This window comes from Manis pentadactyla, chromosome 13 (genome assembly GCF_030020395.1).
Source record: "Manis pentadactyla isolate mManPen7 chromosome 13, mManPen7.hap1, whole genome shotgun sequence".
NCBI lineage: Eukaryota > Metazoa > Chordata > Mammalia > Pholidota > Manidae > Manis > Manis pentadactyla.
Genome location: NC_080031.1, coordinates 60,803,915 through 60,830,273, shown reverse-complemented (window position 1 = coordinate 60,830,273; position 26,359 = coordinate 60,803,915). Strand labels below are relative to the sequence as shown.

General features: G+C 34.8%; 1 protein-coding gene across 2 annotated transcripts in view; it reads right to left on the bottom strand.

The window, feature by feature from the left end:
• The window catches only part of FNIP1 (folliculin interacting protein 1), a 164,359-nt gene that overhangs the window by 57,551 nt on the left and 80,449 nt on the right, over nucleotides 1-26,359 (bottom strand). Inside the window, exons 2-8 of one of the 2 annotated variants that reach the window (XM_057491195.1) lie at nucleotides 23,258-23,384; nucleotides 18,103-18,237; nucleotides 13,464-13,564; nucleotides 13,134-13,208; nucleotides 7,443-7,534; nucleotides 1,923-2,006; nucleotides 685-756 (exon numbers count right to left, since the gene is read on the bottom strand). In XM_057491195.1, coding sequence (XP_057347178.1) covers nucleotides 685-756; nucleotides 1,923-2,006; nucleotides 7,443-7,534; nucleotides 13,134-13,208; nucleotides 13,464-13,564; nucleotides 18,103-18,237; nucleotides 23,258-23,384 — 686 coding nt within the window. The remainder of the gene's footprint in view (nucleotides 1-684; nucleotides 757-1,922; nucleotides 2,007-7,442; nucleotides 7,535-13,133; nucleotides 13,209-13,463; nucleotides 13,565-18,102; nucleotides 18,238-23,257; nucleotides 23,385-26,359) is intronic. The other variant, XM_057491196.1, reaches the window with a different exon arrangement.

Here is a 26,359-nt window from a genome sequence, read left to right as displayed (position 1 = left end):
ATATTCCATTTTGCTTCAGGAGTTTCTAAAATATCCATTAAAAAAAAATGACATCATTGTTGGAGCAAGGTTCCAGAGGAGAAAAATCATGTATTAAAAGTGTGTTGGCAAGAGACCCTTTTGACATCCTTACCTCTTACCCCATCCTGGAAGAAAATGCTACTTGGAAATAAAGCATTATCCCTTTGGCCATTAGACTGTCCCCTAGCTTGACTGAGCCCTTAGTCCTTAAATTAAAAGAAATACGATGTCATTCAATTTTAATGCAGCAATTGAATTTTAAGAACAGAAGCTCTATCTAAAAGCAAGTATTTGAATGCCATTTCAAGATGTCATTTGAAAGTACTCATGGGTCGCTTGTGCATAACTATCAAGCCTCTGAAAGCTTGGCCATTTTTACTAAGTCATAACTATACCTACAAATCCCCAATACTTTTTTTCTTGTACTGCTAAACCTAAGCGACTGTGTATTCACCCAGGCCATGTTCCACTAGGCACATTAAATAGTAAATTTGAAAAAATTTTAATTTAAAATATTTCTCTCTGCTGTTTCTACAATTCTCTCATAAGGCTAATATGAATTTATGTATACATAAAATTGGATAATAAAAGCAAAGACAAAAAAGAAAATCAATGTCACCTAACAATAACCTCATAAAAATCTGGATTTATACATGGCATTACCAGAGCGTGCTATGCCACTGTCTCTGTCCTCATTCAGTTCTCTTCCAGGCATGTCCATTGGGTTGCTGTGAACTGTGAATCAAGACAAAAACGTTAGTTATAAAATATGTTGCTGTTCAGGTTGATGTTCCTTTTAAATAGCAAATGAAATCATGCTTATCTCATTGCATTCCCTTATTATTTTCAACAGCATGGCACAAACCCGACACCAAGAGCTATTACTCAGTTGAACAAGCCTTGAGATCTGAAGATGTAATACATATAATGTGAAAATAATCTAGAATATAGTATCTAAAGAAGCAAAGGGTGACTTAAAATAAGTACTTCAGAAGAACATTCAAGGACACAGGAAGAAATTCCCAATATACTATTAAATGGAAAATAGCAAGCTACTGAACAGTAAGAGTGACTGATAGTTGCTGTGGCTAAGCAATGAGTATATGATCGTTCACTTTACTAGTCTGCCTATGTATGTTTAAAAGTTCCCCATAATGAAAATTAAGGAAAACTAGAATATGATCCAATTATGTTTAAAAACAAACAAAAAAAGGTTATTTCTGGCTGACAAGATGGCTAATACATATTTTTTGCCTATTTTTCATATTTCCCAAAGTTTCTATAATAAAATATGATTTGTTCATATCTCATATTTGAAAGGAAAATAAAAATTAAAACAAGCAGTTGGGATGCAACTTCCTGGATACAGAAGCATGAACACAATCTTCAATCATCAATCTACTAATACAAACAAATACACTCATACATGCCTTATAAAAATATAATGGTGCTTGTTCATCTAAATGTTAGCTCCAAGAGATACCATTTTTATGGAATAGTGCAGATCAGAAATTTTACAATAATATTAAGGTAAGATTTTTGGCAATTGGTGAACAAAAGCTACTCAGCCATGGAAACAAGATAGTGTCATATTAGAAATTCCAACTGGTATTTTAAGAAACAATGTTCATAGTAAAATTTGGCTTAGGATTCTGAAGTGAAAATCATTATTACATAATCAGGTAAGAAATGACAAATTGAAATTTCATCAAAATGTCAATTCTACTTATAACTTTAAGAACATATTCAGTAGAAAGAAATTCTTATATTTCCTAAGCAATGTTCTCTTAATCACACCCTCCAAAACTGTATTTATCTACTCTCTTGTTTCCACAGCTTAACTACAAATTCCAGCCACTAGGGCACACCAGCTAGTCTACCCAACACAGCACATGGCAAACCTGCAAAGAAAGAGGCGCTCCTGATCAGGCGGAGCGGACCCTGTTCAGAGAATGCCCGCCTGGGGCTGCAGAACTGTGAAAGACCTACATGGTAAAAACGTAAAATACATGTGAAAGAGGGCTGTTAGCGAAGCCATTTTGCGTCAGGAATAAAAGAGTTAAGGCAGCACAAATGGAGACCAACAGGTATGGGTGGAAGCTTTTAAACTAAATTAGGAATAATTCAAGCTGGCTTCCCTTCTTTGAAACAATAGTTTTCCCTAGTCATGGCTTATGTCGAACATCATAATTTCACGCCTAATTATTTCCGCATATAATAATAAAAATATGCTCCCACTAAAGTAAAAATCATTTTAAATGTTCAATCCTTTCTAAACATTTCTAAAGAGCTAGTAATATCCTCTATATAATTTGACATTTGCCCAATAAATTTATATTTTAAAAAGTCAGTTTTATGATTACAGTTTCTCCTACAACTGCAGTAAGGAGAAAACAATCTGAGCAGTTGGCTGAAAAAAGCACAACATTCAACAAAGAGCAAAGAGAGAAAACGGAATCTACTGACAAGTGTATCAAAATTGGTTGCAAAGTAATGGAAAAAACTGAAGTCCTCAGACAAGGGGTCAGCCACTATGAAAGCAGGAATGCTGATGCAGCCCATTCGGGTTGGGATTCCCCACTGTCCAAGGAAAGTAGCTGCCACACACTTGCCCAAGAAAAGACAGCAGAGTCTAAAGACCCAAAAGGGTCTTACAACACTACAACAGCCTGCAATCAAGTGGCTGGATTAGTTGTTAGTTATGCTTAATTAAGATGGCCTAAATAGCCACCTAGGAGGTTTACCTAGGATAGAATAGGGGGCTTTCTATGTTAAGAAATGATAAATATATTTTTCAAATTGTTGATATTTTTTACTCAAGTAAGAATTTCTGTAATTATAGTGTATGTGCAGCAATCCTACTTATTTAATTGTTCAGCTCTTTCTTCAACTTTCCCTAGTTACTTCAAAACTTATCATAGGGAATATAATCAATAATATTGTTATAACTTTGTATAGGACAGATGGTAACTACATTTACAGTGGTGAACATTTCATAATGTATGTAATTATGGAATCACTATGTTGTACACCTGAAACTAGTATTATGTAAACTATAGTTTCATGAACAATCAAAAACACTCATCTGTTTCCCTTAAACTCCTTCCCTACCCACCTCTCCTTACTCTCAGCATGACTTTGTCTCCTACAGTATGCATATGCAGGTGCACATGCATATGTGTGCACACACAGAGAATTCACTGTACGGGAACTCTCCATTTCCTACCACCTTATCTCCAAACTTAAATTCTCACCCATCCTTGTCTCCTTCCTGCCTGACCAGTAATAAGAGGAAACATTATTCAAGCCTTACTACTATATACTAGGGACTTACTCAGTGAAAAATCCTTAAGAGTTTCTACCCTCCCTTCCAAAGCTAACTTGTCTCAGTCAGCTAGGACCTTCAAATATCTCACTTCACCAATATGACTTCTATCTCTAACCTCATCCTCCTTACATCTCTTTTTCCATGAACATTTAAACACAGTCAAAACTCTTCTACCTCCTCTCCATGTATCTAATCCTTCAGTTCAGTAGTTCTTAAAATGTGCTTGAAAGATCCTTTTGGGGGGCCCTGCAGCCCTTTCAGGAAGTCAAGGAGGACTTTCTTTTTCCAATTACCCATGTATGTGAGACTAGATTTTTCTCAATATACTTTAACCAAAATAACGTATCATAGGAGATTGCAGAAGCAAAAAGCAGATAGAATCCATATATCTTCTATTAAGCCAGACATTAAGGAGATCTGCAAACAAACATGTAATACAATGCCACTCATCTCACTAATTTTTTTTGTCTTGGAAAATAGTTATTTTAAAACATGTTATTTATTTTAACATGAAAGGGGCTACTAGTGTTAATTTTTAAATGAATTACTAAATATTTTTAAGTGTTCTCAGTTTTAATTTTTAATATAGTTTATAGGAATAAATGTTACCCATAAAAACAAAAGCTCACTAAGAGATCCTCAATAACTTCCAAGTGTATAAAGGGGTCCACAGACCAAAAAGTTTGAGAACCACTGCTTGCTTGGAATAAAGACCAACCCTCTGAGTCTCTCCTCAACTCTGACTTCTACTCTCCCCACTGAAATTGTTCATGTAGGCCGCCAAAAGCCTTCCTGTTGCTTAATGCAGCCCACACTATCTTATATTACTTTACAGCATATTTGATGTTGAATACATTACACTTTGAACTTTTTTCCCTTAGTTTCCATGACAACAAACTCTTTCTTTCTCAATCTCCTTTATGTGTTCCTCTTCCCCTACTCCCTCTTTCAAGCCAACATTCCTCAGGGTTCCATTTTCAACAATCTTTCCTTCTTCCTCTTTACATTTCCTAGGTTATCTCATTCATTCTATTTGTGATATGAATGATTCACAAATCCAAAGTAAATACCGCTGAATAACAAAGAATTGTGTTCTCCCTTCCAGAATATTGCGTAGTCTCTAGGAAGCACCTACCCAGCTAGGGACCATATGACGCTTTTCAAATCTCCTTATACATAGACAAAGCCATGTAATCAGTTACCACCAATGTAATGTGAACAAGTGATGTATGTCACTTTCAGGCTGATGTGGTTGGTTATGAAGTAGATGTACCTTTGCCACACTTAACTCCTTTCCACTGGCTTGCTGAAGCTAAGCATAACCCTGGGGCCTACATGTTGAAGAGCTCTAAAAAGTAAGGAGATTGGAACCTAAAACACTGCTTATCAATGAGGAACACTCTTTTAGACTTCACATGAGTATAAAAAAAAAATTGTTTTAAAATCATGACACACTCATTAGCTTGTATGTTTTAGCACCTACCACTACAAGACATCTAACTAACTACAGTGGATATCTTCACTTGACTATCCCACCAATACTTCCAATACAACATGATTAAACCTAAGATTATCAGCTCCCAATTTCTTCTGTTCTTCCCAGTGAATGGCACCAATATCCATGCAATTATACAATCAGATAGTAAAATGCCAACCTTGATTCCTCCTTTACTGACCTCTTTACCTAATTATCAAGTCCTATCCACTCTATTTTCTTTAATGAATCTCTCAACAATTCTCTATCCTCACTGACATAATCGTACTCTAGTCCTCATTATCTGTCACTGGGATTATCATATGGAGTCCTCTAATATGAGTCTTTCCTCAATCCCACTGCCTCATTTGAGTCCATTCCTACTGCAATTAGAATATTCTTTTGCAGACATAAATCTGATCTGATATTTTTATTTCCAAAAAGTCCTCTGTGTTGAGAATGCACTGCAAATACCTCCAGCTACAAGGACTGTAATGGACCAAGTAAGCTAAGCTGCTATGTCCTGAAATCCACTGCCAAGCTATGCAAAGCCACATACCCCACAGGCTGCTCCTAGCCATGACTCACCAGAGCAGATGTAAGGTAGGCCCATTTTGGTGAGTCATGGGGTCACTTCTGACAACCAACTTTGACTCAAAGACTCATCAGTGGCCCTACCAAGCCAAGCCTTCCTCACGGTGCATGGCAGGCTGGGACACTTCCACTTCCACGAAACCTTCTTTTCCTCTTTCACTCAAATTTATATCACAAACTGAGGGCTCTCTTGACCTTTCCCAGGTTTCTCCTTATTTTCTCTCACATCACCATTTCCCCTAATAAAATTCTAGCATGTTTAATTCTGTCTTGGCATCTGTTAAAAAGTATGTACAGGATGCAAACTAACATACCCTCACTCATACCCAACTCCTCAAAGCCTAAGTCCAAATTTCTCAGTGTGGTTCTCAGTGCCCTTCTTGATCCACCTTCTGCTCACTTCTTTTTCTTTTCACTTCTTTTATTCCTATTCAGTGCTTTATCCACATTGACTTATGTATCTATGATTTCTCTTGCCCCTAGGTCTGTGCACATCCTATTACTTTTCCCTAGCACATTTCTTTCCCAATCATCAGGCTAATCCTTCAAGCTTAGGCCTCACTTCAAGGAAGTCTTTCCTGACTCTCCATGACTGAATTAGGTACTCCTCCTCATTTCTATCACACCAAGAATCCAGCCCAAGAATTACCTACAGTATACTGTCACCGTTGTGTTATTTGTCTGATTCCCATTAACTATAAATCCATTGAGACAGAAACTGTGTCTTGTTCACCACTCTACCTTCAAAGCATAGCAGAATGCCTGGCATATAATAGGTACCTGATGAGTATTCATCGATTAATTGGAAAGTAAAAGAAAAGAAGAAACAATGCTCAAATATCCTTGACTCACAATTTAGAATGTGCAAGTAAAAGCCATTCATTATTTAAAATCTGTACTTTGTTAAAGGGATTAATTTCCTATTCATTATTAAAACAGAGAAGATAGGTGGTTAAGTGCACCTAGCAACTACAGTGTAGTTTACCTTTATAAATGACAATAAATTTGTATTAAAATAGTTTTAACAAGACCCTTGAGCTTTAAGAAGTATCAAATTATAAAGAAAAAAGATTCAGCTATTTCCTTGTCACATTTTTACTTTATTTTAAAAGCAATGATATAATTCATCAAGTCAGTTAAGAAAAAGTAAAACTTCTTTCTGTAAAATACACACACCTTCAAAGCACATGCCTGAAACTGTAACTAGTCCATGCTTAATAAATGGCTGCTCATTTGAATAAAAATGAATTATAAAAATAATAGAACGTCAAATTGTTAAAGTTGGAAGAAAAAACTGCTTTCTACTAATATATATAACTAGTACATTTTATTAAAATTATAAATAAAAATTCTCACTACACAGGGAATGAGAGAAATAAATATTCATCCTATATCAACTGCTGTTCACTCTCTGACATACTATTTAGTTCTTTAAGCACTGGAAATATGGTCAGCAGCAATTTAATTAAGCTTTCTAGAATAAAACAAATGACCAGAAATTTTACAAAGTCTCTCATTTTAAATGCTGAACTTGAATAACAACAACAATTAACTCATCAAACTACTAAATAAACTGGTTCTCATAAGCCTTTTAAGGAATACCTAACTTGAATGTCTGCTCATCTGAATTACAGGTCACAAAAATGAGCACCATTTTAAAGTTTTATGGTCAGGGAGGAGAGAAGGGAGAAAGTATAGTACCAGTCTTCCTTGGCTGAACTATTTGAGAGAGCTGATAATAACGACAGTGCTTTTCATAGATCCACAAAAGTTAAAAACAAAACACAAATTTATCTTCAGCAGTTCTTTTTTTCAGATACAAAATAAATATTATATTCAAATATATAAATTTATGTTTTTCAAATAATACAAATGTTATACATACTTGCAATTTAAATGCCTTTTCCACTTCTAGTATTTGAAACTGTCGTCTTATGAAAGATCTACTTATTTTTTTAAGGAACTGCAAATCCTTGTTATACCATTAATATTTCAGAAACTTATAAAACCAAAGGAATGATTTACCTATATTTCCAAACAGTCCATTAATAATTGTGCTATTATCAGCCTTTAGTGTACTGTTTTCCTGATTGATGAATTCAAGACTGTCTTGCAGCCTAAGGGCAAGGAGAAAAAAATAAATTCCAAATTCATTTAATGTTCTTAATGGCAAATCTTTGTATAACTCAATGAAATTTTAAGTGCAAAATAGTTTTTTTAACCTTTAAGTTTCCCATTAGTATCATTAACTAATCATTTAAACCAGGGGTTAGCAAACTACAGCCTGAGGGCTAAATCCAGCTTGCTGCTTGTTTTTCATAGATAAAGTTTTACTGGACTACAACCATGCCCATTCATTTACGTATTGTTTATGACTGCTTTAATGTTATAATGGCAGAGTTGATAACCACATACTGTCTGGCCCACCACAAAGCCAAAAATATTAACTATCTGGTCCTTAACAGTAAAAGGTTACTGATCCTCATTTAAATTACAAAGTTTCCTCTCATATTTTGGATGAGAAAACATTTTCTAAATTGCTGGCAGAAAAGGACAAAAAAGAACAAGAATCAACCAAATATCCAAGAAGTACCTTTAGTCCAAACACTATAAATGAACGACTGTATTGCCTCTTTTAGTAAATTATTCAGAGTAATAGAAATAAAATTACTTTATGATTTTAGTACACAGTATCCTTCCTACAGACCTTAAGAACCCTTAGTTAGAACTAAGAAAAGATAAAGAAACTGAAGGGATTAGAGATAAAATCAGGGATTCCAATTTAGAATCTCTTAATTTCCACTTTAGTGGAAACCTTTAAAAATAGCACTTTTGACTGTGTTTTTATTTTTAAAGCATCCATGATATTGTAAGAAACATCTTTCTCTTTTCTTCCTTCTTTTCCAAAATAAAAGTTAAAGAAGAGTTACAGGTTTTGGTACCTTAGCTAATAAAATCCCTCAGAAATCTTTTTAGAGTGTTTACAATTAATGAAGGCTCTTCAAAACTTCTGTACAGTGGGCTTCCTGCTTCTTCCTGCTGCTTTTGACTTTGGGTATTCCCATGCAATCGGACTAGCCAGAGTTCTGATTTAACACCATCAGCATCCATCTTGGGGGTCCATTACCAACTCACCCTAGCCTCAGTTCTTCATTTATTAGATTCTGGTATGGAGCCCATGATTCTGACATCAGGCCTGCCCTTGTTTCAGGTTCACTATTCTCATCTTGGCACAAATAACTTGTAATATCCCAGTGTCCCACCATGGCTAACCCAGGTTACTCCTGACTACATAGTTAATTCTTCAGGGGATCTAAAAACTGAAAAGCACAACCTATAGAGGCTAACTCAGTGTGGCACCACAAAATGGGAACATCAGCATATCAACCTAACATGGAAATACATTTAAAATTCTACTTCCAGATACAACTTCTATCAAATTAGAGGAAGAGAAACCACATTTCCTGTCCTTCAACGAAACTCGAATGAGGAAGCAATCAGGCCTCCACACACACACACAGTGGTGGGATGCATTAAAATAAATAAGATAAACAATATGCTGCCTATAAGAGAGTCACTTTAGGTTTAGGGACACATGTTGGGTGAATGGAAAGTAAAAGACATTCCATGCAAGTGGAAACCAAAAGAGAGCATGGGTAATTACACTTAAAAGGACAAAACAGACTTTAAGCCAAAAAGTAGTAATAAGAGACGAAATAATCATATAATGGTAAGGGGGCCAATTCATCAAGAAGATGTGACATCATAAATATATATACACCCAGCATTTGAGCATCTAAACTATATTAAGTGAATACTAACAGATGGGAAGAAAGAAACAGACATCATAATGCTGTAATAGTAGAGGACTTAAATACCTTACTTTCAACAACGGATACACCATCCAGACAGAAAATCAACAGAGAAACGCTGGACTTGAACCATACTTCAGGCCAAATGGCACTAACAGACACATATACAGAACATTCCACTCAACAGTAGCAGAATACATATTCTTCTCAGGAGTACATGGAACATTCTCCAGAACAGACCACATGATAAGTCACAAAACAAGTCTCAGCAAACTTAAGGAGACTGAAATCATACCAAGTATCTTTTCTGACCACAGTAGTATGAAACTAAAAATCAGTAACAGGAGGAAAACAGGAAAATCCACACATATATGGAGACATGATCCTGAACAACCAACCTGTCAAAGAATAAATTAAAAGGAAAATCAAGAACCATCTTGAAACAAACAAAAATGGAAGCACAGAATTTCAAAACCCATGGAATCCTGCAAAAGCAAATTCTAAAAGGAAGTTTTTAGCGATAAATGCGTACATTAAGAAATAAGAAACATCTCAAATAAACAATCTTGCTTTATATGTCAAGGAACTAGAAAAAGAACAAACTAAGTCCAAAGTTTGCAGAAGGAAAGAAATAACAAAGACCACAGGAGAAATAAACAAAATAGAGACTAGAAAACTAATATAGAAGATCAACTAACAGCTGCTTTTCTGAAGTGAGAAGCAAAATTGACAAACTTTAGATAGCTTAACTGAAGGAAAAAAAGAGAGGACCCAAATAAATAAGAAATGAAAAAGGAGACATTACAACTAATACTACAGAAATAACAAGGATCATGAGAGACTATGAAAAAAATATATGCTAACAAACTGGTAACCTGTAAGGATGGATAAATTCCAAGAAACATACAACCTACCAAGAGTAAATCATGAAGAAACAGAAAATCTGAACAGACCAACAATGAGTAAGGAGACTGAATCAGTAATCAAAACCTCTTAATACAGTAAAGTCCAGGATCAGCTGGTTTTCACTGGTAAGTACTATCTAACATTTAAAGGATTAATGCCAATCCTCAAATACTTTCCAAATATTTCCAAAAATCAAAGAGGAGGGAACATTCCCATTTTGAGGCCAGCATTACCCTGACACCAAGCCAGATAAGAACACTATAAGGAAAGAAAACTACAGACCTTTATCCCTGATGAATACAGACGGTAAAAATTCTCAACAAAGTATTAGCAAACTGAATTCAAAAGAACATTAAAAGGATCATACCACATGACAAAGCAGGATTTAATCCTGGGAGATGCAAGGATGGTTCATTATATGCAAAACAATACATGTGATATGCCACATTAACAGAAAGACAAAAATCATATAAACTCAATAAATGCAGAAAAAATTTGACAAAATACATCTTTTTATGATAAAAAGCCTCAACAAAGTGGGTGTAGAAGGAACACACCTCAACATAATCAAGGTAATATATGACAAACTCACAGACAACATCATACTCAGTTATGAAAACTTGAAAGATTTTCCTTTAAGAATCAGGAACAGGACATGGTGCTCACTCTCACCTCCTATTCAACATAGTACTGGAAGCCCTCACCAGAGCAACTGGGCATAAAAAAGAAACAAAAAGCGTTCAAATATAAAAGGAAGAAAGAAGTAAAACTGTCTATGCTTGAACGTGATATAATCTTAATAGATAGACAATTCTAAAGATTCTACCAAAAAACTGCTAGCTAATCAACAAATTCAGGAAAGTTACAGGATACAAAATCAACGTACAGAAAGCAGCTGCATTTCTATACACTAACAACAAAACATCTGAAAAATAAAACAATCCCATTCACGAGAGTATCAAAAACAATAAAATACATAGGAATAAGTTTAAACAAGAAGGTAAAAGATTGAAAACTACAAGCCTTTGAAGAAAGAAACTGGAGACACAAGCAAATGGAGAGATATCCCATATTCATGGATAAGAATGAATATTGTTAAAATGTCCATATTACCAAAGCCATCTACAGATTCAATACAATCCCTATCAAAATTCCAATGGCATTTTTCACAGAAATAGAAAAACTATCCTCAGCCACAAAAGATGTCAAATAGCCACATCAATCCTGAGAAGAACAAGCCAGGGGCATCCATCACCCTTCCTGATTTGAAACTGTAATACAAAGCTATAGTAATCAAAATAATTAGTTCTGACGTAAAATTAAGACACACAGCCAGTGGAACAGAACCGAAAGCTCAGGAACCACTCCCAGCATATACAGCCAACTAATATTTGATAGGGGAGGTAAGAATACTCAAAGGGGAAAAGACAGTTTCCTCAATAAATGGTGTTGGGAAAATTGGAAAACCACAAGCAGGGTAACAAAATTGTAACCCTATCTTATACCAATCACAAAAATGAACTTGAAATGAATTAAAAGACTTAAACGTAAGACCCAAAACCATAAAACTCCTAGAAAAAACCATAGGGAAAAAGCTCCTTAACATTGGTCTTGGCAGCAATTTCCTGGATATAACACGGAAAGCACATGCAACAGAAGCAAAAATAAATGCAACTGTATTAAACTAAAAAGCTTCTGCATAGCCAAAGAAACAATCAACAAAATGAAAACGCAACCTATGGAATGGGAGAAAATATTTGCAAATAATGTATCTGATAAAGGGTTAGTATCAAAATGTATTAAAGAACTCATACAAATCAAGATCATGAAAATAAACCACCCAATAAAAAATGAATAGTTCTGATATTAAGAGGAACTGAATAAAGATTTTTCCAAAGAAGATATACAAAGGGTTAAAAGGTACATCAAAGTGTATAAAACATCACTAATAAGGGAAATGCAAATCACAGCACATAAGATATCACCTCACACCTGTGAGAATGGCAATTATCAAAAAGACAAGTAATAACAAGTGTTGATGAGAATGTGGAGGAAAAGGCACCCTTGTACACTGTTGTGAGTATGTAAACTGTTGCAGCCACTATGGAAAACAGTATGATGATTCATCAAAAAATTAAAACTACTACTATATGGCCCAGGAGTACCGCATTTGGGTATATGCCAAAGGAACTGAAATGAGGGTCTCACAAAGATATCCACAGTCTCATGTTCACTGCAGCATTACTGACAATAGTCAATATATGGAGACAACCTAAGTATCTGTTAACAGATGGATAAAAGTGACGGTGATGGTGATGGTGATGGTGTGTGTGTGTGTGTGTGTGTGTAGTCTTATTCAGCCATGAGAAAGATGGAAATCTTACCATTTGTAATAACTTGAATGAACCTTGAGGGCATTACGCTAAGTGAAGTAAGTCAGGCAGAGAAAGACAAATACTGTATGATATCACTTACATGCAGACTCTAAAAAAGCCAAACTCAGAGAAACTGAGAGTAACCACTCTGATGGATAGGAGTGGGGAAAATGGGATGATAATGATCAAAGGGTACAAACTTCAATTACAAGATTAACAAATTCTTGGGATCTAATGTACAACATGCTGATTATAGCTAATAATACTGTATTATATACTTGAAATTTGCTTAGACTAAATAAATCTTAAATGTTCTCACCACAAAAAAGAAATGGTAATTATGGACATGATGGAGGTGTTAGCTAATGTCATGGTGTTAATCATTTTGCAGTAATAAATTTATCAAATCAATACACTGTATACCTTAAAATTACACAATGTTACAATATGTCAAATATTTCTCAATAAAGCTGGATGGGAGAATCCAACTTCCATAAGCTTTCAAAACTTAAGGGTTGGAAGAAAATCTGAATTTATGCCACAGTCCTGAGAGCAGTCTGTTAAGTTTTCATCCTTTGCACATCTTAAATAATTCATTTCTCCTTCCATCCATAAATACTTACGTATTGAGACTTCCACATATACTGCTGCCAGTCCGTGCAGTAAAAACTTTGCTGAGCATAAGCTGTGGAGGGGAACTATGAAGAAAGAGAGACAGATTTATTTATTATAAATAAAATTATAATTTATTTATAATTTATTATAAATAAAAATGAGTAACAGGGATTTCGCAGCATAGTCACAACAACCCTGAAAAGCCATAAACCCATCAAACATCATAAACTGAGATCTGACATGCTCAGTCTGAGTAAAGACTATATGAAATTCTCTCATCATCAAAAAAGTTAAATATTCTAAAATGGATTCATCAAGAAAATCAGAAAATTCCTTACCGGATCTGATGAATTTTTAAGGTGGATCCTTTGTAGCTCATTGCTACTGAGCCAAACATCATCTCTCCAAGCATATTGGCATCAGAAGAGCACCGAGAGCCCTAAACAATAACCATAATAATAAAACTGGAGAATTTAAAACCTTATGACTACTTCAAATATTGATTTTTATGAAAATTCTTTTGCTGTAGTTATTTCACATAATGGGATTTTTAAAAAACTATACATTGTATACAGTTGTGCAGCTTGACTTTCATTTCACAGTGTGTTACAGATATAACCATATTGTTATACAGATTCCTTCTAAGAGCTGCGTAGTGTTCTATTGATGAAAATACCAGTTTATCAAACCAGCTTCCCTTACTGGTAGGCATTTAGGTCACTTCCAGGCTTTTGCTATTACAAATAATGCTCAAATGAACATTCTTTCCGCCCCACCTAACATTTATGTCCATCCAGAATATGTCACCTTTTTGGAAATAGGGTCTTTGTAGATGTAACCAGTTAGAACTGAGAAGAGATCAGGCTCAATTAGGGAGTGCCCTAAATTCAGTGGCTGGTGTCCTTGTGAGATGAGAAAAGGAGACAGAGACACAGAGAGCAGAAGGCACGTGAAGTAGAGGCAGAGACTGGAGAGCTACAGCCGCAAGCTGAGAAATGCCGAGCATTGCCATCAGCCCAGAGAAGTTGGAAGAGGCAAGGAAGGATTCTTCCCTAGAGCTTTCAGAGGGTGTGTGGCCTTACAGAGAACTTGATTCAGATTTACTGATTTCAGACCCAATCTGTCGTACTTGGTCACAGCAGCCTTAGGGAACTAACACAGAGAGTGTGAGGCATGGAGCCAGCGAGACCAGCGAGGAGGCTAGTGCTGAAACTCAAGCAGAAATTATAGGAGCCTGGACAAAGGCACAGACGGTCACTGAGACAAACAAGAGGGATATCCAGGAGAGCAAACCAACTGAACTTGGTGACCAGTTGTACTCAGGGTTACAGAGAAGGAGCAGTCTTGGATGGCTTGCAAAAGGAAACCTAGTTTTCTGGGGAGGAATAACACAGTTATGAACATAGTTACGTATTTGAGACCTGAGTAGATTTGGGGGATCTACGATATGGATTTAGGACTTAACTATACAGAGGCTACAGTTAAAGCCATTGAGTGGATGGAAAATGCATCAGTTGGAATAAGGGCTCTTTCTTTTTTTAAAACCCTTTGAAAATAACATGCATAAAATGCCTATATAACATAAAGCACACAGCTTGATAAATTTTTACATATACACACACCTGCATAACTACTACACTGACAGAGAATGTTTCCAAAACTCCAGAAGGCTGCTTGGTGTCCTCTCACAGTTAATAGCTTCCCCCAAAGGGAACTGCTCTTCTGATTTCCGTTATAATAGATTAGTCTGGCCTGTGTCTGAAAGTTATAAAATGGATTCATACGGCATATACTCTGTGCCTGGTTTCTTTGGCTTAACATGGTGTCTTAAAGGTTCATCTGTCAGTGCATTTAGCTGTTTGTTCTTCCATTGCTGTGTAGGTTGAATATACTACAATATATTTATCCATTCAAAGGAACATTCTTAACGACATCTTAGGTCTATGCAATGTTTCTCCAGGACAGATAATAAGAAATAACACTGGCTGAACATAAGAACAGTTTTTACCACTACTACTGTACAAAAGAGGCATTCATAAATAGGGAGAAACAGTGTATCTATGTTTTTAAATAGGACTTATTTGAAGCATTAGAATTTCTTGTTTTTAAAAAACTCTTATTAAAAAGTCTCTCCTTTCCATTATTATTTAATTGTCCTCATAGGAGTCAGTAAACAGCTAACAACTGAATTCATCCATTTGGTTACTATTTAGATTCAGTGGTAAATATCACTAATTACCTACCAAATTAACATATTCCTTTATTTTTGAAATCCAACTTGTTTCAGGGCAACAATTGAAACAGTGCCCAACTGAAAAAACTGCCTGTCAGAGACTCTCTTACAGATAGAAGATTTAGAGTTGGTTTCTATATTCAAAGGGTTAAACTAATAGCAGGGAGAGCAGCTATCAGAACTATCCATTTATATGCATTCAACACAGGCCTGGTCAATGAGATATAGATGGAAATTCCTAGAGATGGAGATGCCCTATTAGCACCACAAGACAACGAGCACACATTAACTCTGGCTAAGTACAGATAAGGGAGCCGTGGTCTCTGAAGCCATTTTGAAGCCCATATAGCATACCAATAGCCTACCTCTAGACTTCTTGCTATGTGGGGAAAATAATCCCCAATTTGTTTAAACCACTGTTTAGAGGGTGTCCCAATGCAATTCCTAATTGATACAATTATATAATAAACAGTCGATGAGGAAGATGACATAAATAAGTATCTAAGATAGTAAATGTGGATTATTCACAAATTTCACCAAACAATTCCATCACAAAAAAACTCAAGAATTAGGAGTTTTTAAAAAATACTTAAAAGATTCTTCTGGCAATAACAATAAAGTGATGAGGACCTCCATTTAACGTGCGGAGGTCAGGGAATACATCTGCATAGTTGTTTTTTTTTAATAATGGGATCCTTTTACTCTTTTGCTTATTTATTATCTTTCTTGGGTTAAGAAATCTATACAATTTACATTCTGTCACCTTTTTTAAAAAGACGTCTTCAAACAGTACTCCATTTCATTATACTTAAATACTTTTATACTGGTTTTTTATATATGTTCATTTATATATTATTTTTTCTTTCTTAATGCTGTATTCAATTTTAGTAAAGGCACACAGGTAATATTTAAGGAAAAAAAAATCATTTGAATATACCTAGATTCTCATCTATTCTTGGGATTTGGTAAAGTAAAAATGTTATTTGAATGTACAGATTTGGGTACCAGTAGCAACATTTTTGAAACAAAGTAGAATAATTTTTTTAATGACCAAGTAGTCTGGGTTTTACTTTAAGATTAATGCCAATTGTACTTGGCAAACTAAATGGTTTCTGGCTGATAACAGAAATGGCATCCTTCTCTTCCAAGTTCATTTTTGCTGTAACATTGTCTAAGCCCATTCTTATTTTGACTAAAATTATTATTTCTTATATTAAGCAAGCTATATGAATTTAAATATCAAAGCACTTATAGATTTCACTATTAAAAATAGAAAACAATTCTCAGAAAGCAAAGTACAGTAAAAATAAATTGGTATTTAAATTTTATGAGAGCATGTAGTTTGCCATTAAAGGTTCTCTTTGCTTACTCTGCTACATACCAAATAGTTTTATCACATGAATGTCATTATTGTTTTATGTATTTTAACATGATATAACCTATAACTAAGGTTATAATGAAGAAAGTGGTATTATCTGTAATTTTTTTAAGGCTCTTAATTTAGAAGGTCAATTCTTTGCAAGTACTCATCGATGGAAGCTAATTATCTGTCATAATCTGTGTAAAGCAAAGACTATTTTGTTACCTGAAATCACATTTTATCAAGTGTAGTGAACTCTATGCTACCATAATTCAATGCCTCCTTGCCAAAAAAAAAACAACCCAGAACAAAACAAACCCATACTATTATCAGAATACCTGGGTATATGACCTAGGAATCTCTACTTTAAAAAAGAAAATCTCTTTGGATCTTGATAAAAAATGAGATTACAATCACTCACTGCTTCAGGGTTTCTACAAACTGGATCCATCTGCTTATATTCATTTTTAATGGCATACTATTAGGAAGAAAGGCAAGTTTGCACAACTGATCAGTTTAAAAAACATACTTATAAGCATAAGTATGATAATGCTATATAGTTACATAGTTCCATTAGGAACATGTTGAGGTATCATGACTAAAGTGGAAGATGAAGATAGGAGGGTAGAGGGCACAAGGCAGTACCCCCTACTATCTGGATTGTAATAGGTTCAGAGCTCTTTCACACAAACTGTCACACTAATATGAAGTAAGGGTCAATTTCCACCCAAACATAATTACCTAGTTACAAATAATCAAAAAGTTCAAGATTCTCTTTTGTTACTGCTAAATATAAAATACTTGTGATTCATTCATGCAAGCTTGGATAACACAAATAAATTCATCATATGACATCTGCAGAGTATGAAACCAAGCACTGATCTTATGTAACATATAACAAGTTTATAGAGAAACTCCAATGTAGTCACTGATTTAATTCTGTAATTCGAAAGAAGAACCACATTACTTTTGAAAAATAAAACATACATTTCTGGTTGTATATACTACTAGTCATAGTTTACTTTCATACTACAGCTGAATTGTTATATTTTATAATTATTCTTCATATTTCAATACTTTAAAAGTATATATAATAAAAAATTATTCTGACAGCCCAAAATATCTGAATTGGGAAATGAAAGGTAAGAGAAAATACCCCTGCTATCTATGCTCATAGTTCTCTGTACTCTCCCCCATCCTAAGATTTATTAAAGTTCATAAATTACTTGTTTAATTACCTCATTCACCAGCTACAATATAAGGTCCAGGAAGGTAAGGACTAGACCCTATTGTAACCTCAATCCCAGTGATGGCACTCAACACATTTTGTTACTCAAAAATATTTGTGAATGAAAGAATAAATAAATGGCATCCGTGAATTTACCTGATACTTAGGATACTGGTCTTTTACATCAGAAGAGGAAGTCATAGAACTGTCCAAAGAGGAAGAACTGTCTCCTCCAGGTTTCAGCTGACAGCATTTCCCAAAGACTTTAACTTGAGCATCACTACAGAGTTTCTGAAATAGACATATTATTCCCATTTGTATTTTAACAGATTTTTGACCATATACAAATTTAACTATAGTATAAAAACCTTAGGAAAAACTAAGGAAGAAATAATTTAAAAAATAATATAACCTTCATATAATGACTATTTGCATTTTACTGTATTTTCTCCAATACTGTTTCCTATTCTTTTGTCTCATGGAGTTTATATTGTGTTTTTCTCACCAACATTATTAAATCATGGGATTTTTCTATATTACTATGGTCTACACAATGTTCATTACTAGCGACTTAATAATATACTGCAGAAGTTTAAAAATTATTTGGTCTAAAAACCCCTTTATTCTCTTAAAAATTCCTGAGTGCCCCAAAGGCCTTTTGTTTTGTAAATTACATCAATATTTTCTGATATTGGAAATTAAAACTGAGAAAATATTTTATTAATATTTTTAAAATATTTATTAAATATATATAGTATTTGTATACAAGAATGTATCCATTATAAGTTAATATAAGTAACATTTTTTAATGGAAAAAATTTCTAAGGAGAAACATAGGGATGGGAGGACGATGCAAATGAGAATTTCATATTTTACTGTAGATGTATGTACGTTTAACATTTTGAAATGAAAATGTATCCATGTATTGAATAGTTAAATTTTTAATCAGAGTTGAGCTTAGGACAAGAAGGCTGTGCAGTCTAGTATGGAAGAATGTGTTTCTATTTATTTTTCTTTATTCCTCTTGTACTCTCCTCCCTCTTCCCAGTAAGTTCTAGACCTTCCACTGCTCATAACTACCAAAGCTGCAATCCACCAAGGTCTTTGGTAATACTAAAAGTATATTTCAGTTATTTATCACAGTTACCAGCATGTCCACTCTTCCAAGTAACAGACCTCAGGTTTTCAGAAGAAGAAATCTGACTAAAATCACAATATTTTTGCATACTAATTGTTTTATAGTTGCCACCATCACCAAAGGCATTGTAAAAGAGAACACCTAATGACATCAAAATCATCTCTAAGCAAAAATGTAGAGACATCTTGGTCAAATGAAAAAGCACAAGTGTTTTAACACTAAACAGACCTGAATTTAAATCCTAGCTCCTTGGGCAAGTTACTACTGAGACATGGAGAGACACAGAGTGCTAAGAGACATGGATATGAGACCAAGAAGAGACATCAAGGAGAGAGTGAGAGACAGAAAGGACAAACTGAGAAGAGACACTGAAGAGAGCATGAGAGAGAATGAGAAAGAAAGACAGAGAGATTTCAAAAGACATTGAGAAGGAAGACTAAGAAGCACAAAGATAGAAACAGAAAAAGATAGGACACATACATGAAGGAGAAAATAAAAAGGTAAGTATTTTGTTGTTGTTATGTGAAGAGGCTTTCAGTTTGCAGCCAAATAAAAAAGCTGAGAGGGAAGAAGGAAGACATCAGCAGGCAAGAAGACTCTAAGAAGACTTAGAGAAGACTAATGAAGTCTCATTAGACTAAAGAGACTAATGAAGCATCATTCCAGAAAAGGTGGGAAGGGAAGGTTGAAGAAAGAGCAAATCTGTTTAAGATAAAGGGAATGCTGAAGAAACACGCAATAAATAGCATTAATCAAGATAAAGGAAAGGTCACATGCTGCAATTCAATGGAACATTATCAAGCACAAAGGAAAACCTCAATAAACAGTTGGTAAAAAAATAACAAAAAGAGTACTGATTAATCAATCAATGTTAACCTGTCAACGTCAACCTAGTTCTGCTGTAAGCTGTCTAAATACAAAGAAGACATGCTTATCATATTTGCAGTTCACCTTCTATTTCAACCATCTGCTTGACCATCTATAATTCTACAGCTCTTAGATATCTCACTACTCAGCTATTCAAACCAAAATGTTGAATTAAGCAAACACTTCCTTCTCCCTCATCCCCTACCATGCAACCATTCCCCACATAGCAGCCACTGCTTTTTTCACTACATATTTTTTGAGATATAATTGATATATAACATTAGTTTCAGATATACAACAATAATGATTTGATATTTGTATATATTGCAAAATTATCTCAACAGTAAGTCTAGCTATACATCGTTACAAAATTTTTTTTCTTGTGATGAGAGCTTTTAAGATCTATTCTTTTAGCAACTTGCAAATACACAATATAATAGCATTAACTACAGTCACCATGCTCTACATTACATGCCCATAACTTTTATAACTTAAGTTTGTACCTTTTGACTCCCTTCACCCATTCCACCCACCTCCTCCAACTACCCACCTCTGGCAACCACCTATCTCTTCTCTGTATCTATGAGTTCCTTTATTTTTTAGATTCTACATATACATGAGATCATACCATATTTGTCTTTCTCTGACTCATTTCACTTAGCATAATGCCCTTAAGGTCCATCGATGTTGTTCTAAATGGCAAGATTTTATTCTTTTTTGTGGCTGAATAATATTCCACATGCTCACATACCACATTTTCTTTATTTGACCATCAATGGCAACTTAGGTTGCTTCCCTGCCTTGGCTGTTATAAATAATGCTACAATGACCATGGGGATGCATATATCTTTTTGAGTTAGTGTGTCCATTTTCTTTGGATAAATATCCAAAAGTAGAATTGGTAGATCATATGGTAGTTCCATTTTTAATTTTGTGAGGAACCTCCATACTGTTTTCCTCAGTGGCTGCACCTATTTACATTCCTAGCAATAGTGCACAAGGGCTCCCTTTCCTTTACTTCCTCACCAACACTTGATATCTCATCTTTTTGATGACAGACACTCTTAAAGGTGTGAGGTGTTCTCAATGTGGCTTTGATTTGCATCTCCCTCATGACTAAGGATATTGAGCACATTTTCAAGCACCTGTTAGCCATCTGAATGTCTTCTTTGAAAAAATGTCTATACAAATTCTCTGTCCCATTTTTTAAATTGGATTATTTAGATTTTTTGCTATTAAGTTGTATGAGTCCTTTACACATTTTGGATATTAACTCCTTATCAGATAAATGACTTGCAATTATTTTCCCCCATTCAGTAGGTTCCTTCTCATTTTGTTGATGGTTTCCTTTGCTGTGCAGAGGAAGCTTTTAAGTTTGATGTAATCCTACTTGGTGATTTTTGCTTTTGTTACCCTCGCTTCTGGTGTCAAATCCAAGACCTAATTCCCAAGACCAATATTAAGAAACTTACTGCTTATATTTTCTACGAGGAGTTTTGTGCTTTCAGGTCTATGTTCAAATCTTTAATCCATTTTGAGTTAGTTTTTTTGTATAATGTTAGGTAGTTGTCCAGTTTCCTTCTGTTTCATGCACTGCCCAGTTTTCCCAACACCATTTATTGAAGAGACTGTCCTTCCCTCACTGTAATTCTTGGTTCCTTTGTTGTAAATCAATTTGTTATATATGCATGGGTTTATTTCTGGACTCTCCACCTAAGGGATTTTTCAACATGTCAATCAGGTCCTTTCAATGGCTTCCCTTTACATTTAGGATAAAACCTAAACTTCTAATACAGAGACCCTTTAGGCCCTAAATACTCAGGCTCTTGCTCCATCTCTTCCAACTTCATTATTTCGCTACTTAACATACTACTTACTATCACTCCTTCCAAACTGGCCTTTAGTTCCTTTTATTCATCAAGCTCTTAAGTCACTCTGTAGACTGCATTTGCTGGTCCTGCTACCAGGAATACTCAAATCCTACCCCATGCCTTCAATTTATTCTGATCATAGTCTGAATTTCACTTCTTTAGTGTGACCTTATTTAGATGCCATACATAAAGTGATGAAAGCTGGGTTGCTTTCTGTGGACTCTCATAAGCATTTGGTGTGTTTCATTCATAGTACTTAATCTCAACTTGAAATTATTTGTGTATTTATTTGTTCAATTATCTACCTCACCTATATACCTAACTTCAGGCACCAAGAGGGCAGAGACCACTAACTCTACAACTGCTCTGTGCTATGTAGATATTTAATTATTTGGACGAACAAACATTATTTCAGGAACATACCGCAATGCATTTTATCAAATTGCAAAGTCTCCAGAGAATGGCTAAGAATTCTAAAAAGAAGAGCATAATCTTCAGAAAATTGAGAAATGTGTTAGTAACTAAAAGGACATCACAAAACCTGGCAATTAAAGTAACTCAAAAATGAGTCTAGTAGCTATTATACAGCCACTGTCATAGATGCTGGAGATGCAGTTGTAAATAAGACAACAGATTACAGCCAATCTATCAAGTTTTTTAAGAACACAAAATCTCAAATATAAAATCCCATGTCAAAAACAAGTATTTGTTTGCTTTAAGAGACAATTCTACTGTTAGGAAAAGCTTTCCCAAAGTATTTTGTTTTCAGTTGTTTACTGAAATGTTAATGAAAAATATCAGTTACGGGAGAGGAGAAAAGAAAATTCCAGGTTTTCATTTCCAGATTATGGGTCCAAGGGACTGAGTTTTTATGCCAGAAAGTGTAATGGTAGTAGCCGCAGCAAAGACAGCCACAATTACTTAGGTTTTCTTGGATGGCCATGTGAATGCCCATGGTTCTACTGCTAAAGTAGTCATGATATATTTCAAAATATGATGTTGAAAGTTAATGAAACAGATGCTCTTTTCACTACTGTAGAATAGGGAAACTTTGATGGGTATGGGTTAGAGATTTAACATACCTTGCACCTTCAAGCAAAGAATTTCACATCTTAGGTCATACTTTACACAACTGTTAAGATGAGAGGTTTGGACCAGCTCCTCTATAAAGAACCCTGTAGCTCCAGTCATATCTCACACTTAAAGTATACAAGGAATAAATGTCAAAGTGAAATGTTCTCTTGTACTAGACTAATGACAAATAAGGGAAGTGTTTTTTCCTTGAAAATTTTTCAAGATCAGAGCTTTGAATTTTTTAAATGTGGTAAAGATATTTTGTACTGACAAACAAAAGTGCCATAATTGAAATTTTACATTCTTTCTTGGATTAAAACACTTGACATTAAGTTTCAACTAAATCAATAATGATGCTCACCGATACTGATATGTCCTCATTCTTTCTCTTAACACTGGAGTCAAACAAGACATTTCTCCCTCGTCTTTCACAGTCTTGATATACAATCAGTCGAATTTGGCTTGGATCAAACTCTGGCAAAGGCCAACTTTAAAGAAAAATAAAGATCCATTAGTTACTTTAACAAATATTCCACATAAATTTCTAGAAATAAAACTATATAATAAAACCTAAGTTGCATTATTGCTAAAGAATACATAGGAGGAGATCTTTTTATAAAATACTACTATTTAGCATAGGGCTCAAAACATATACAACTATGACATTTTAGATTTAAAAGTAAAAAAAAAGTTGTGACAAATATTATTCAATGTATGTAAAATATATTATACCATATGAATCTACAAATTGCTACCTTAATAAAAAATATGTAAGTATATTTAATAATGAAAATACATTGTGATTTCATGGCATGGATCCAGATGACAGAAGGTTAACCCATATTTAGAAACAGTTTTGTTGCTGGTTCTTAAATATGGAAATGTATAGACAGTTTTAAGTTTAAATAACAGCAGCTAAGTACTTATAAAACAACAGCAAATTTAAAAAGTGATGATCAAATGTGGTAGAAATCTCATATATAGCTGGTGTGAGTAAAACTGGCACAATCTCTTTAGAGAACAATTTTTCTTTTAATGTATATACAAAATAGACAAAATCTAGTAGAACTGATTTTGTAGTTTTACCAGCAATTCTATTCCAGAGAAATTCACCATTACACAGAATGTTTATAGCAGCACTATTCTTTTTTATTATTATTAAAGAATCATTGATATATAATCTTATGCTGGTTTCACATAAACAACATAAACAACACAGCGGTTTCAACATTCACCCACATTGTCAAGTCCTTGCCTCCTCTATTGCGGTCACTGTCTATCAGCGTAGTAAGATGTTACAGAGTCATTGTCTTCTCCATGCTATACAGCCTTCCCCGTGACCTACCTATACTGTGATTGCAAACTATAGCAGCACTGTTCTTAATAGTTGAAAGCAGAAAACAGTTCAGAACTCATCAACAGAATTGATAAATATGGTATATTCAGACCAAAAACACTACACAACAAATACAGTGAATGAACTTCAGCTATGGGCAAATCGATGGACTCTGAGCAAAAGAAATTAGACAATGACACACACTCACACAAGTAGTTACTGTATTCTTTCATTTATATAAAGGTTTAAATCAGGTCAAGTTTTATCTGGGGATTTATATTTAACTTCTATGGAAAAACAAAATACATGGAATATATATGGAAAACAAAGGAAGTGATGGCTTCAAAAGTTTAGAGTGGTTACTTCTGCACAGGTAAGGTGGGGGATTATAGGGGTATAACCAGGAAGAGCTATACCAGGTGGATTGGGGCACTGACTGTATTTTGACTGTTCAGTGCTTATATGAATATTCACTTTACAATACAAAAAAAAAAGCCACTGTACTTGTTTTATTTACTTTTATATATGCATTATTTTTCATAATTAAAAAGACTTTAAATGGAGTAAGACAGGAAGGAGAGGGTAAGAGAAAAAAACAATGGATTGTATGTATGTTGGAGATACGAGTCTGGTGAACTAAACACATTACAACTGATGGGACAGTTGCTAAGAAACAGAAGAACTGCATTCCAGCAGCTGTTTGTTACCAGTTACACCAGGCTAAATGGTCAATTCCTCACAATCCATCAGTCACAGATCGCGACTACACTCCTTCATTTCCTTAAGAGAACCTTAACCCTAACCCTATCAGTGCATGTTAAATGATCTGTAACTAGCAACATAAAACATCTTCATCCCAAATTCCTGACATTTAAATACAATTTTAGTTTTCTCCTATCTAACCCTTAGCAAATGTCTACGTGTTAGCAACTGAGTAGACTTACTCTAGACATTCAAGCTAAATCAGAGATTCATCCTTTGACCACACTGATTTGCATCCCTCTGAACTGCTTTTACTAAACTGTGCTTTGACGTTATGCCAAGAAAATTATAAAAGAACAGACATAGAAAGGATGAAAATCAGTTATATGCTCTCATGGGAGCCAAGAAAGAAGAGCATTTTAGAGAAGAAGAAATATCACAGCAAATCACTAAAAGCATCACTAGCTTTAGAAACAAGTCATCGGTGACTATGGCAAGGACAGTTCTAAGGAGTGAAGAGTACAGGGATCTGACTGCAGAGGGCAAATGGTGACTGGGAACAGAGAAAATAGTGAGTTTAAATCAAATATCAAGGAAACAGAGAGAAATCATTAAGTAGACTGACAGCATGTTATTATTAAAAAGGACACAAACATGTTTACATATGAAAGACAAAGAAGGTGCAGTGGAAGGAAGACTGTGACTGATAAAACAAGGCCTCTGAGGAAGTGGAGGATAAGACAGAGTACAGAGGAAAGCATTAGCCACAAACAGAAGAAAGGGTTAATGCCTGCATGGGGCAAGGGGGCAAGAGAGGAGGCAAAGATGGGATTGGTAAAGAAAGATTATATATATGAAGGCAAAATGTTGAGGGACTTCATGTCTAAGAGCCCTTTGTAAGTAGCAGAAGGGAAATAAAGGAAAGGTTGAAAAATGTAGGAATTGTAGACACAGTAAAAACAAGAACACTGGTTGTTGGGAAAGAAAGTATGCTGAATAGAAAACACAAGATTTCTGAGAAATGCTGAAGTCCACGCAAGGTTGAAGACTATGAACATATACCAGTCACAAACTACAGAGTTAGGTCATTTTCTCCAGAAAGGGCTCAGTACTTGAATTTGGCTCACATTTAGTCAAGGCAAGAATTTTGATAGGTAGATGGGACAAAACAGAGAAAGCCATGGAGATGGAGTAGAAGACTGACAAGAATATAGCTGGAATCATGGGCAGTGGAATCTAAGCAAGTTGGGGAAAATAGTGAGGGGAGCAAGCTAGCAGATTAGGGAAAAAATGGAGCAGTGTAACTGAAGTGCTGCAACAACACGAAGAGGTATAGTGGGGAGGGGGGACTATAACAAACAGAATACTATAATCACAGGGCAGAATATACTAAAGTTTAAGATAATAGAGGTAGAACAGTTCATT